The sequence below is a fragment of the Nothoprocta perdicaria genome, unplaced genomic scaffold (assembly GCF_003342845.1).
Source record: "Nothoprocta perdicaria isolate Ctin4 unplaced genomic scaffold, notPer1 scaffold_86, whole genome shotgun sequence".
NCBI lineage: Eukaryota > Metazoa > Chordata > Aves > Tinamiformes > Tinamidae > Nothoprocta > Nothoprocta perdicaria.
The window spans coordinates 1843096-1858550 of NW_020456154.1; the positions used below are offsets into that span (position 1 = coordinate 1843096).

A 15455-nucleotide genomic window follows, 5' to 3' on the forward strand; every position below is an offset into this window, starting at 1 on the left:
GGTTAGGACCCTTTCTCTTCTCTTTCTTCTCCAAGCTGCAAGGTCACTTCGGGCATACATCCCTTCCCAAATCCTCTCCCATCCCACCCAGCTCCTGAGGATAGGGAATTGTGCCATTAAGCTTTTTTTTTCTTTTTTTTTTTTTTTTCCAAGTGACATGGTTAGGGATATGAGGAGATGCAGGCAACAAACCAAAGTTGTTGCTAGGCTTAAAAATATAGTGGAGAAGCAGGGGGTAATCAGAGATCAAAAGACTGACCAGACCACTAATAAAATCATTCTAAAATAATTTCCTGGCTTGAGGGCCATCTCTTGATTCTTGGAATTGGGATCATGACAAGTATGTCATAARGGCTGGGAAGAATTCTGCGTCTTTGTGTTTTAAAGCTTTCCACAGCCCTGACCAGCAGATCCACCTTGCTTCGCTGTCCAGAGASTTGTGACTCGCATCTGCTTTATAGCTTCAAATAATCATTCATCTTCCATCTTTTCTGCTTGTATTATTTTTCAATCTTAGACTTCCCCTTTGCTTCATATTCCCTTCTTTACAAGTAGCTTTTATGCTTGGTTTTCTTTCCTCAGTAAAAAGAAGAATACCACTGTTGTGCATTCATTGAAACTATGGAGGGAAATTTAAGTGAGAAGATGATCCCCCATATTATCTTAAGTCCCACTGCAGTAGCTTTGATTATGCAGTGCTCTAGGCCCAATTTCCCTTGCCTGCCATACCATGCTAAAATATCACTATTAATGTGGCAACAGAGCAGAGTGGAACAGTCCAATAGCATAACATTAGTCCCTGTGCATACATTTAAATTACTGTTGTCAAAGTTTATGCTTATATGAAATTCGGGGTTCGGTGTAGGGAACGGCTTCATGAAGAGTTTTTAACAAAATCTTAAGAGCAGGAAAAACTTTATAGTCCTCAGTGAAGCAACAGTTTGCAGGTGGTTCAGTAAAGTAAAAGAGGATTGCTTCTGGTCTCCTGAAGGGATATCAATATTTCCCAAGAACAGAAATGAACTCATTGAGAAGCAAGCACTGGCATTGATTCCCTGACCACAGAGCCGAAGCTGGCAGCTTCTGCCTTGTTAGCTGCATACTGGGGAAGTCAAAGAGACTGTATCAGTATGAGATAAGTCCATTAAATGTACTCTCCTTTCTTTTCTATCACCTTTGTAACTGGGTGGTCTGTTTGGCTTTTGTAAATACTTTCATTTGCTTAGACTGAGTTTTGCTTGAGATTATTTAAACAGAGCTGACTAATACCAGGCTGCAGGTCTTAAAAGGCTGCAAACTTTCAAACTGTGATGTCTCTGCATTTCCCAGAACTCCAAAACATGTTCAAAGGGTTACAGGAGCACAATAGGGCATGTCTTTAAGTCTGAAAATATGTAATACTGCGGTACAAGACAATTAAGTAGCTTCAGCAGTGAGTACTAGCCAGGAAAGGGCTCTGGCTTGTGACAAGGTAGTAAACTCCTTTGTAACAACCTCCTTAGTGAGTTACTATGAAAATGTCCTTCTGGATCAAACTCGCAAGAAAATTTTCAAGGGGCTGTGGGAAATGGGGATGGGTAGAGAAAACTTACACAGGTTGTTACTTCATATCCTGGGCATGGTATCAACTCACTAGCAGAAGCAATATAATTCATTTCTAATAAAGAAGTATAATTCATTTCTATTTACAAGCAAAAATCTGCCCCATTCATCCTTCTCTCTAGTCCAAACACCATCCTAATAAATTCACTTTCAGTGACTAAAAGAAGAAATTATATTTAAAATAATAATTAATTTTATAAATTAAAAAGTAATCTAAAGTTCTCTTGAGTGTTGAATAACTACAGGTATTTAGAATGATGCATGAATAGAGAATCCTCATAACTCTTTCTTTAAAACATACTAGATTCTCAAGCTCTCACCTCTTCAAGTAATTAGACCAATAAAACAAAGAAAGAGATAATTAATGTTGTCAACCATACTATATATGAGATTGTTGAGGAAAACAATGGAACAATGGATTCATAGATGGAACAATTATTTTCAAACATCAGAACACGAAAGATTTAACACATCTCAGACAGCCYTCTTATCCCCGCTCTACGGCTTACTTTAGCAAACCCCTCTCCCTCCCAATAAATCAAGAAATTAAAACATCTTCAGAATACCTTTGAACTTGTGAAAGACGGCCCAAAGCTCAGCAATGTCAGTGGCAAAAGTTATGTCTGTGTCGAGGACAATGACTCGCTCAAGATTGGAAGGTAGCGTCTTAGTCAGAACCAACTTCATCAGCCCGTAAATACCAGAGTAGTGTTTGTTGGGGATCCAAGACACTTCCGACTAACAGGAGAAGAAAAGTAGACAGAGGAAGAAAAAAATAAGCTTCATTAGGGATGAACTGCTTTAGGATAAAATCTTCTCCTGACACCAGTTTCTTGTAATAGTGGAAGTTCTCTTAAGCACCAGCAAAATAGAACTATAAAATGCTAAGTGGAAATACATAACTAAAATCTTAGTTTTAAATGAACTTCAGAAGATCTGTACCGGCTAAAATTTCTGAAGCCTTTAATAAAAACACTCTTTGAGGCAAGTACTTCACACAATAGAATTAAAATTAGATCAGTCTCTTCAGCCTGGTACAGTTTTTTTCTGGGACATTTTCGTATGTCCTGACAAAACTGAAATACATACTTAATCCAAAATTCCAGGTGTATTATAAATTGAATTCATTTTCAAACAGACAAACAAAAAAACTTTTGGGGTTGCCAATCTCTATTGTTTTTCCTGACCCAGAAGCTAAAGTAACAAAGATACATTTTTGCAGATCTGAAGGTCAGAATTTCAAAATGCTAGTATCCATTTAGAACAACCGGCCACAATGTTTCATAAAATTTGTTTTTTAACAATTCAGATATTACTTTAACCCCACATCTTTAACTTGTAACTAATTACAGTAAAGTACAGAAAGTAGAGAAATTGAGAAAAGATTTTCAAACTTTTGTCTTTTATTTTTATATATAAAAAGGTCACATCCAAATACTCTATATAAATATATATATATATTTATGTATACAAGGACTAAAGAAAAATTTGCTACAGCTTCTAAAATAAATTAGGAGACTAAACTTGCTATTTAATTGTGATAATGTCACTAGGATGTTTCATGAGCCCTTAACTCTGTTTCATTTTCTTACTACGGGAGTCAAATTCTCAAATACCAAAAGTCACTGCTGAAAACTGGGCAGAGATRTTCTTGAAAAGTCCTATTGCCCATCCAATGTTCCCCTCAATGTTTTAAAGACCATCTAATAAAAATCTGAGGCTTTTATTAATTTTCTCTTAAGCAGTGTTCCCTTTAAGTTCAATCAGTATTTCACGTACAGAGTATTTGAGTGGAATCAGACTACAGGATTTGGCCTAGCATCTCAGTTGTCCCCTTTACATGATTTTCCTAGGAACTGACCATTAAGGTGTCAGCAATCTCAAACTCTGGATGTCATCCTGAATTGACCACTTGAAGTCCTTGTGCTAGACCAGCCACAGAGATCAGCTCTCTAGTCATACTGACATAATAAAAGAGTTAATGAAATTTTAGAGACTTGAATTTGCCTCTATTATTGCCCATCCCCAAGTTATTAACTTTGCATGGCATGTCCCTCATTTAATTAGTGCAAATGCAATACTGTGATAGAACAAACTTAATATGCTTAAGCAAATAAACCTTCTTCTCTGGAGGTCTTCGAAACCCGCCTGGATGCCACCCTGTGCCACATGCTGTAGGTGTGCCTGCTTGAGCAGGAAGGTTGGACTAGATGATCTCTAGAGGTCCCTTCCAACCTTAAATATTCTGTGATTCTGTGAAAAAGATGGGGATTCAGCATTCTGGATAGTCTGAAACAAACAGGGAAAGAAAGAAGGGGCTGGAAATTTAAGAATTAATAGCTACAAAGAGCTATTACTTACTTTGCCCTCAAGATTCCGTGTATATAATTCAATGGCAGTGTATCTCTGCAAGGAGGAGATTCTTGTCTGGCAGCTCACTCAGAAGCAGCTACTTGGAAGCAAAAAGCCTGCCATGCTGAAACCTCAGGGACGGTCTGAAAGGATCACTTCTGAAAACGACAGCAGCAGACCCTATTCCAAATGGCCTAGCAGAGCTGGCAAGCACGTGTTTGATTTGGGCATGGGTTGAAGCCTGAACTGTCAACTGGTTCCTTGTATCTCAAGTTTTCTCTTTCTCTGATGTAGTTGACCACAACACCAAGAGGAGTCCAAGTTAGTCCCAGCTTCACTATTCAAGAATAATGCAGCCTTTCCAAATTCATGCCAGGGATGCCTCATCACACAACAGCATTGTGGAGACTCACTCTTTCTGCATCACATACAGTCTTATTAAAAGTAATAAAAAATATGACTGATAGGCACTCATTAATCATGAAATGCCTGAATTTGGGTTCATTAATCAGACTGCACAAATTGTTGCAAAATTCAGCAACCTTCGAGCTATCCATTTTGATATAGACATTGATATTTAGCCATTTCATTTTTCTAAATATTGTTTAAATATTTTGTGTAAGCCTTAAAATACCTTTTTTTTTTCTGCAGCACAGTAAAAATGGTTCATACATGGGATATTTGTGAATCACTTGCTTTACAACTAGATCAGAGCTGCTTTCAGAGAACAAATATTCTGAAAGCATTCAATATGAATTGAWAAGCACAAAGTTTGCAAAAGAGGAAACTGAAACAGAATAGTGTGATACTTTTACATTTGTTTAATTCTTAACTCAGTACCAATACCACAGTTTATAACTTTATTATAGACCTCTTGATCTCAAGATGTGGATTTCTGTTCATAGAGCAGAGGCAAGAAGGGCATTTTGCTAGTGTTCACATTGATTCTTCTTTGCCTTTTCTTTCAGTAAGCTAAAACATATAATATCTTCCTATTAAAGATCTTTCATCAGAGCTATCCTTATTCTTTCCATTAGCAAAGACTATAAGAAAATTATCTAATCTATTTAGTCTTTTTGATATGAATACTGAAATTATAAACCCGTGAGTCCAAATGCTATGGACATGATTATTCCTGTAAATGCTGGGCAACTGAGAACATCAGCCTTCATATCCACAGATTCATCAAAAAATTGTCTTCCCTAACTCTGCTCCGATCATCCCTGGGGAAAGCTGCCAGTCTTACCTAGTGGTTGTTGACAGCCTAGCTCAGCTTCCTCACTACTGCTACGATTGCAAACATGTTCATTACAGTTAGCACAAGTGCCATTCTTACAGAAAGTACCCTGATACAAACAAGTATCATAAAAATGAAATCAACTCTCCCAGCTTCTGAGACAGTAGAGGGTAAAAGAATGGTTTCTTTTCTGTTTGTGAATGAATTGTACGCATACATACATACAATTTCCATAGATTTTATGTATTTTTATTCCTAAAAACACTTGAGCCTGGTGGCCCACTTATGGAGATCCCAAAACACAACACCTCTACTAAACCACCAAAAAAACATTAAACAAGATCCAGACTCTTGTAGCGCATTTGCTCAGAGACTTGTAGTGATTTTGTTTTCCCAATTTTATTAATATTTTTGAAATAAATTTTCACAAACAGCAGATGGAGTAATTTGTGCTGGATTTCCCATGTGAACAGTTACTGCTAACTAAATGAAAGTGGAATCTCTACATGGGTGGGTAACTTCAACCTTTTTGAAAGGTAAGGAGACTTGGTCTTGTTTGGAAGGCAGAACAAATAAGAATAGATGGACAGAATTCCAAAGACTTTGGAATGCCTGTCTGGTACCAGATCAAAAGTCCATCTAGCTCAGCAACCTAGTTCTAATTTTGTACAATGAGGAGTCTAAAAACAGGAAAATTACACATCAATAGTTTCCCCATAACTATTCCCAAGATTTGCAGCAATATTCTGATCCAGAGATGGAATCTTTGTCATTAATCGCATTTGATAGATTTTTCCTTTATGAATTTAGTTGATTTTTGAAGCCCTGTGAATTTTAGCAAGCACTACATCCTGCAGCAAAGAGTTCCACAGCTTATTTGTAACTCCAGTTTGCCTCCATCTATCTACCAGCTTAATTTGCTTCTGGATTGGAGGCTTCAATACACAATTATTCTGTATTTATATTCTGTATGCCATTTTGTGGTGTGCTGGATATCTGTCATCTTGAGTTATGTTTTTGATACACTGGATCCAGCCATATAAGTCTTTTTTTTCTTTCTTCTTTTTTTTCTTTTTTTTTTGGCATGTCTGTTCCATCTTTAGTTTTACAAAAATCTTTTTGAGACATAGGGACCAGAAGTGCTTGCAGTATTTATGATCTGGTGCCTCACATATTTACACAATAGTATAACACTATAACACTGTTCTTTGTGTTTCTGTGTCTCTGTTTCTCCCCTAATAATTCCTCATGTTTGATTTTAATTTCTGGCTGCTAGACAGCATTGATTCAATTATTTTTCACAGACCTAGCAATACATCATGGCTTTCTAACTGAGCRGTAATGGCTACTTCAGAGTCCATCACCGTACATGTAAAATTAGGGTACTATTTTCTCACATGTCTTACTTATCATTTATTAGCGAGAACTATTTATTCTCATTGGGATAAAGACAAAGATAATAGCTCTTAGATGCCTGTGGGAAGTAGCGTGTGGGGATAGATGACAGTATGTGTGTAAAAGAACCAGACAAGGGCTCTGGTTGACTGAGGAGAAAAAGTACACTTCTAAGTTATGTGTCAGGATAGGACATGTACTAACATGACATCTTGTTTTCAAGTATGATTTTTGTTGCACTAACTCTTCTTTTTGCTACATTATCAAAATTATGATAAATAGAACAGTAAGGTGARGCTCAAGAGAAGAGAGCTTATTTCACTCTAACACTACTGCCTGGTTATAAATATGCACACTGGAAGATAAAGATGGTACCTAGCTTGGAAAATCAGAAAGGAGGGGAAACATTCAAGGTTATAGAGGAAATCCAAACTAAAATTGGGTGGGACTGCACTTTTACCCTTATGCACCAGAGGTCCAAGCTTGACAGAGTGCTAAGAACTTGGTTTGCTATGTACTCCTTGGACTTTCCACTTGAACTCCTTGGCGAAAGAGCATCTAACGTCACCATAAAACAGAGGACTCAGAGCTTCAGATAGCAAGCTACAAAAAAATGACACTTTTATTTCTTTTTCAATACTACCTTTCTCCACTTAATCAGATCTGACTTCTCCCTCCTTATCAGAAGAAATTCTATCCTGATTCAGATTGCAGTCTGTGTAACTTCTTTTTGCCTATTAAGTAATGTATCTTCCCATTCTTCAAGAATTCCTCTCTGTCTCACAGAATACAGCAATGGAGCAGTACCTGAGCTATAGAAAGAGCTTCCTGTTTAACAGGGTAAGATGGGTAAAGTGTAGCTGATGTGTTTTCCTTGGCAGCATGTTCTTAAACACTTCACACTGGAAAAAAAGCAATCTTCAATACTGTATTGATTTCTCACTATATTCATTGCATCATCCTAGATATGCTGGGGAAGAAAGATCAATCAAAACAATCCTCAGCAATAAGATAATATTCCCCTCCCACACCAAATAAAATATATCCCTTCACCCTTCTGCTCAGCTGACTTTCACAAACAAATTTCCAGCTTCTATATCCTGCATGATCCTAAAGGTCGGACTGCCTGGCCTGATGCACCAGGCTGAGAAATTGCAACCCTGGAGGCAGAGGATGCCACTTCCATTTATCCCTCTCAGAAGCAGACTAATAAATGGGATCAAATATGGCCAAATGCTACCCGGTTACTACTGCCACCCAAACATAAAGGTTGCAAGTTCGCCATGGTGGGGGAACTYACAGCAGGTAATGCAAGGAGTTAGAAGACAGCAAAGGATGAGGAGAATGGGAAGAGCGGACTGTAAGTAATGGTGACTCCCTAAGGCTCTCCAGCCTGAAGCTCTCTTCTCTTATACTGGCCTCTTGAATATACCGATAGAAATAAAGCAAAATGTGAAATTAGGCTTTGCAGCRAATGACCTGGTGGAGATCTGGATTTCCAACAGCTTGTAGTGTGCAGTTGCTCTCACTAGCTTTATCAAAGGCAAGATGTTTCTGAAGGTTGTATCAGACAGGTAAGTACTGAACTCGGGAATTTTTAAAAAATAAGGTGAAGAAAAGCATAGCAAAACTCCCTGGCTACAATATAATCATGTAGAGTCTGGTAGATCTGTACAAACCTTCTGAATTATTCCTTCCAATAAGCAGAAAACCCATGCAATTCATATGGTGCCCAAAGTCACAGCTCATGGGTTCTCTTGGAAGATAAAAACATGCAAATTCTAACATCAGGCAGCTCTTATAAATGGTCCAGGTATAGGAAACAGCCCAGGAAACTGATGTATGAATCAGATGACAAGAAAAATGTATTTTATCAGATTGGACAAATACCTTCCAAGACACAGTTGGTAAGTTTTGTCTATAGCTTTTTCATTACTCTTTTAGCATTTTATTGCTGCTATGAATATGAAAAGGAGAATGATAAGATTCTTCTTAAAAGCACGTGATCCTTATTTAAYGTAAGGACACAAGAACTGAAGCTTCTGTGCAGTTTCTAACCTGGAGGAAAATACTGTCAGCTTTTTAACGACATTCATGTTACTAAGTCTAGGAAAAGAAATGAATTTGCAACATAAAGCTTAAGAAAAAGGGGCAAATAAAATTGCATTGCTAGCATAAGTTAAGAACTTTTCTTAATGTGTGTTTTTCTCATCACTTTTTTTTTTTTTTTTTTTTTTTTTTTTTGTTTCACACAGGGACAGCTTCTTCCTGCTGTGAATCTTCCCATGCCTCTTCTCATAATCTTGAAAACAGACTCTCAGTCCCAGCAGCACGTACACAGGTCAGGGTTAGTTCCAGTATAGTTCCCATCTGACTTTGCCCATGCCTTACGGTATCTAAACTCTTGGCAGCGACATCTGACTGATTCTCTTTCTTACTTAGATGTTTTTCAGAGATCAAACTCAACATTTTATTGCTGGGGCTGGGTTAACTGAGTTTTTGAGAAAAAAAAAAAGAAATAGAAAGTTAAAATTCAATATTGTGACATTTGTGCCTATCTTTAGCACACTGTATCTGATTTTGCATTTAATTAAGAAAAATAAGAATCAGAAGAGAGAGAGGGGGCAATTCTTACTGTCCAAAGAACCCAGAAGGAAGAAAATGGCTGTTGTGTAGCAGTTTCCTTGGTAGAAATGCCAAAAGAAATCTTGCACTTCACCTTTGGAAATTCAATGTCTTTGCTCCATCCCTATCAAATATCCAGCAAACATGAACAGAAAAGTGTGATTTAAACTAAAATGGACCCTTCTGTTAATGTTAAACTCTAACTTTAACTTTGGCTGTTATTTTTTCCCAGGTGACTCACAGGTTTTACTTATACTGATACTGTCTCCCATAACTAGTCCTTACTATTTATATGAATAGTTGTCAAGGAAACTATAAATCAAGCAATGTTGTATAACTTTTCTAGATTCACGAACGTCTTCTGCCTGACTACTTAAAAAAGAAAAAAATCACATTGAAAAACTGCAAGGAGATTGGAATTTATACATTTTTGCTAAAATTTTTTTCTATTTCTGATGGCCTTTGCTGCTGTTKTTCTTACTCATCATAAACGTACTAGTCACTTTAATGGAATTCTTCTTCATCTCTTGCTTTATGAACAGATGATATCTTCCACACATACATGCAACAAGTCTGGACACAAATAGCAGTGAGTGAAAAGGTTGAGATAGAAATGGATGATTATCTGAACTTCTGGGTCCACGGTAATGGAGAGCAAATGCAGAAATGATGGACTAAGCCACAACTGGAAAGGAAGATTAGATATGAAAAAGGCAGAACAAACAAAACCTCTCAAATCAGCATCAGCATACAGTGAAGTAGAAGAAATGCAAACGAATTCTCCTCTCTTTTCTAAACAGTCTGTAACCCAGTCTGGGTGACGCTTGTTTTTTTCTTCAGAAATCTCTCAACAGTACACACGGTAAGCAAGTGCAGAAAATGTGATTTAAGAATGCTTTTACAGTACCAAGTTCTTCAATAACAAAACTAACTGAGGATGCCAAGAGTTAGGCCATGCTCCATGTCTGAACTAACATGCTTTAAATGGATAAAACTGCAGACTATTATATAAAATAGTAGGTTTTTTTCTTTCTTACTTTTGTCTCTGCTATTTACGTGAAAAGACACTCAGACTTACGGCTTGCTTAGAAAACAAATGACCTGAGGCATTCTCTTCACTGTTTCATGCTATCTCCAAAATCCGGACAACTCTGTTTTTATTCCTTCCTTTGTGCAAAATGAGGGTGGAGGATAGAAAGAGGGGCCAGTCTCGATTAGCTCCGTTTCTTGCTCCTTTGGGGCCTTTTGGCCTCAGCTCTCAGCTGTTTTACAGCATGGCAGTCAAAGGTTGAGGACCCACCAGATGCAGTGGTCTGATAGAGGGAGTCAACGTTGGGGTCAGAGAATAAACCAACTAACAGCCTCCCAGTGCCACTTCTCCAGGAAAGGCCAAAGTGCAGGTCCTACCCACATGATAAGACGAAGCATTTTTTTTCTTCTTTCCTTTCTGGCAGCGAATGAGTGAAAAGAGACACAAGGGAGCTGGGCTAGATAGAACGGCAGGAAGCCAAAGCTTCCTGCCAGGAGCTGACACACAGGCAGACCTGGCTAGAACTGGGCCAGTGGTCAAAAGCAAACTCATGGCTGCCCTTCTACCTTCACCCGTGTGGAAAGATAAGAAAGATCTACTGCATGTTTAATTGCTAGTGAACTCAATCAACCAGCACTTTGTATCAATCCACTGGGGAAGATATAAATCCATGAAAATTGCCAGTTTTTGTTTTCAGCAAGCATGCAAATACGTGCACATCAGCTGCAGTCATTACATGTTCTGGCAAAATTTCCATGTGGCTCTTGAGGTGAAAGTCCAAAGACATCTAATCTGTATTTCACATGATGGTAAAATGCTAAACAAGTGTGTCATCATAACACATTGGGCAGAATAAAGAACAACACTGCCTCCTGTATAAATGTGTGTTATGTTGGGTTGACAATAGCCTCCCTCAGTCACAGAAATGCATCTAAAGTGGGATTTTTTCTYAATGGGATTTTTGGCAAGAGGTTTGGGTTTTTTTTTCTGGGGGGAAAAGGGGATAATGAAAAAAGGCAAAACAGTTAGTAASTAGCATTAACTAAATAATGTCTGTTAGAAAACTGCAAGTCTAAAATACCAATTACTATGCATATTGAGATTGAGAAAAAGACTTCCTGCTCATTTAAGAACCAAAAATCTACTCCTGTTTGTATCACAAACAAGACATGTGTTTGTATCACATACAAGACAGAATGTACCTCTGTGCAAAGAGTTGCAGAAGTTCCTGATACAAGGAATGAATGTAGCTTATATACACATCTCTGAAATCCTAATGTGAGGTTAAAACTTGGTAAATAAACATAAAAGTAAAAAAAAAAAAAAACAAGGAGGATGCTGCTGTTCAGAAGGAAATGACTAGCTGGCACTCAACATCTCACCAACAAATCAACATACTCTATACTATACTATATTTATACTATATTTATGCAGTTTCTACTTTTGGGGGGACCTATTATACTGTAATTATTGCTTCAAGAGAATAAAGAATACATGAAGAAATGTTCTTTTCTCCAATAGTGAGTATCCATGCTCCTAAATTAAAAAGGTGCACTGGGCATAAGAAGGATAATAAAGAATGGAATGTATTACAATTACAAGCAAGCCACACTAACAATATCCCAGTATAAGAAGCACTGGCTGAAGCAGAAAAAAGTTTCATTTTTCTCACTAGAAAGAGATACGATGTCTCTCAAAAAATACAGAACTAAGTAGAGAAACATTGAAGAGAATAAAGACATAACTGAGAAAGTTGAGCTCTTCCAAAGTATGGAATATTGAACTTGATTTTAGTGTCACAGGAATAGCTTCTGCCCTATGTTCTGGTTAAATATTGGTCAAATACTATTTCAGTTAACAGTGAAGTTGCACAAGTGGTGTTTAAAGGAAGTCTTTACTTAGCAGCCATATATCACTTATCCTTGAAACTTTTGGTATGAGGTTAGCTAAGGCCACTGGTGTCACTCTTAACTCCTTGTGAACTTAAACTTCACCTAAGGATTATCAGATATGAAATGCAGTCAGATAGATAAGATGAGGAAAGATCGTAAATTGCTGAGTGAAACAATCGTACTGGTACCATTTTATGAAGGCTTTACTTGTCATAAAAAATAATAGAACACATTCAACTATGGAAAAGGGTCAGACTGTAAGCAATGGAACAGTGTATAAGAAAATTATCAGCAGATTAACACTGCTCAGATTTTTTCCTCCTTGCTGAATGGAAGAGACCTAGACATCACTTTACCTTTTGGGTCCCCCTTGAGAGCAGGTACACAAACTCCAAATCAGCTTGAATCCCAGTGCTATGGGAGACACACATTATAGCTTGCAAMTGCCAGAGATGGGAAAAGCAGCTTAGAGAAGGCAGATGCCATACTGAGCAAATATAGTACAAGCAAGAGCCACAACAGGCAGCAGCCAGTCTGAGGCAATTTGTTTTTTAACTTTTTTTTTTTCCAGAGCACAATGGATAATTTTAGTAAAACAGATCATCTTTGGAAAACATCATGTGAGGTCATTTATCTTTTTTCATCCTCTGCTAAAACTCCTGTCCTTGGAGGTGCCACACACATTGCTACAGWAAGTGATGTTATAGAAGCCAAACAGGCAAACAGATTTTGGTGATGGCAGTGGAAGAGAGCTGGCAACTTATTCCTCACTGTAGGTATCACAAAGATACTTCACAAAGTATCACAAAGATATCACTTGACAAAGAACAGTTGCCAGTGGCACAGAAGAATCAAAATGATTATATTGCTTTCTCCTTATGTATCAAGAAACAGGTAGAAGCTAACAACTGTTAAAGATAAGTCACAAAACTAAATAACTACAGAGATTCCAAGACACTAAAACCATCATGGAAATGAAACGGGATTTATAAAGCCAGGGATTCGTCTGAAATATCTAGTTTAAATTGTCACATAGGTAGCTATCCAAAATTAGTTTGGAGACTTCAGAATTCACCTTGAAATACACAGCAGAAGCACTGCGTAAAATAACATAGTGAGCAGAGTCCTCTTGAGAGAGGCCCTGGAAATATTGCACCTTCTTGAATTGCACTGGGCTTCATCCCAGGGTACTAGTCTCTTAGAATTTCTAGTCTTAAATTAATGGACAACACCTGTAAATCTTAGGAGAAATAACACAAAAAAACCCTACTGCAAAACACTCCCATTTTGGCATCTTATCTAACTTTATAGTCAAAGTCAATGATGAGAAAAAAAGACGCATCACTAAGCACAGAACAACTGCTGGAAGTCTGTAAGAGCAGCCAGGGCTGTCATTCCCATGACAGATTTCCTACCAACAACTCTAACTTCTACAGAACTAGATGGAGCATCCTTTAGCCATGGAATATTTTGAAGAGGCACAAAATTAAGAATTTATGTAAAATTATTTTTTTTCATATTCTGGGCTTGAATAATAATGGAAAACGCTTCTATTTTAATTCACAACTCTGCTTTTTTTTTTTTTTTGTGTGTGTGTGTGTGTGCAAAACAGAAATCAGGTGATCAGAGGAAGCAGTACTTAGGCTACTCAGTCTGTATGAATAGGTTTTGACCGCACTACAAAGGTTCCCCTGTGCTGGGGAGTTTGGATTACCATTTGTTACTTGGTGGATACTCATTTCCTCCCAACCATTTTGATAGGAAATATCTTGGCTTACAAAAATTGGTTTGTTAATATCTAGCCATTAGCACCAAAAACCATGGGCAGAGAAAGGTTAACATCACACAGTTCTTAGCATGGTAGTTTTGTGTCACAACCACAAGCATATCTTATTATCTGATATTTTGAGACTCTAACATTTATTACGWTCATCAGGAAATGCAAAAAAAAATCTGAATCTTAATGTAGGAAGAAGTAAATTCAGGCTAAAACTGTATCATGCGAGCTATGCAAATCTGTACAATGTTTAGTTTACAAGCTTTGTTTTTTAAACTGCAATTCATATTTTCTCTATTTTGATTATTCTTTAATGAAAGGGAAAGGGCAGCAAAAACAGCAGTAATCTATGATGTGTTTTATTTCACTGACATATACAATAAAAAATTCACAAAAAGATCTAAGGCTGGTGAAATGCAGAAGAATTGCAAACATACCATAATAGGACGAAATGCAACCAAAAGCATAATGCTGTAAAGATGCTGTAATTAAATACCTACTCCTATATACTTTAGTGTCAACATAAGCAGATGCTGTGTTTCCCATCCTSTACTGCATTAATAATAAGTATAAAGTAGAAAATAGAGGAGGAAAAGAAATGTATGTCTGGTTTATGACTTTGTATGTCTGCCTCTGAGGCACAAAATGAAATAATTACCAAACAAACAATCATGTATTGCCTTTAAACATTACATAATCTGCATGCAGTGCAATGCAAATACAGTGTAATTATTGTAATCAATGATAGTCAGTAGACAGTTACTGGTCCTGTGAAAATACTCTTCTGGATGAATACCTCTGCAATACCCAGTGCAACTGCTAGGGAAGGAGTATTGTGGAACACTGAGGCATGCCAGTCCATTTTGTTATTTGACGCTTAATCGATATCGTTATCATTGCCCTCTTCATTTAATGCTAACAAGCTGTTCCTCAGATATCACAGAATCACAGAATCCCAGAATGGCTGAGGCTAGAAKGCAGCTCTAGAGATCATCTAGTCCAACCCCCTGCTCCAGCAGGGACACCCAGAGCACGGGGCACAGGGCGGCATCCAGGCGGGTTTGGAAGATCTCCAGAGAAGGAGACTCCACAACCTCCCTGAGCAGCCTGTGCCAGGGCTCTGTCACCCTCACAGGGAAGAAGTTCTTCCTCACGTGGAGATGGAATTTATTCCCTCCTCTCAATCAATCCCTCCTTCCCATACTCAGCATTAGGTTTTCTGCAGTTCTGTTGGAAAGACTTGATCGAACAAGGTGGATTCATGGCCACATATGAAAGTTAGAGCCCCATCAATGCTATCAACGCTGGGAAAGCTTCCACTGCTAACAAAAATAATGGGATGGCTACCGTATTTGATGTTAGTGCCATCTGTTGCACACACTCATGAAATGAGTGTTTATTAAAAAAAAAACCCTAAACTATTATTGGGATTTTAGCTTACGGTAACTCTTATGGTTTCAATCCAATCTCTTAATCAATGCAACTGGATGCTGTGTAGGTGCTGAAGGGAGTCTGCATTGCAGCAGTTCTTGCAGAGACATCTTA

General features: G+C 37.7%; 1 protein-coding gene across 1 annotated transcript in view; it reads right to left on the minus strand.

Annotated features, from left to right (window-relative positions):
* The window catches only part of LARGE1 (LARGE xylosyl- and glucuronyltransferase 1), a 260231-nt gene that overhangs the window by 94320 nt on the left and 150456 nt on the right, over positions 1-15455 (minus strand). Inside the window, exon 7 of the mRNA XM_026052233.1 lies at positions 2169-2340. Within this exon, the coding sequence (XP_025908018.1) occupies positions 2169-2340 (172 nt within the window). The remainder of the gene's footprint in view (positions 1-2168; positions 2341-15455) is intronic.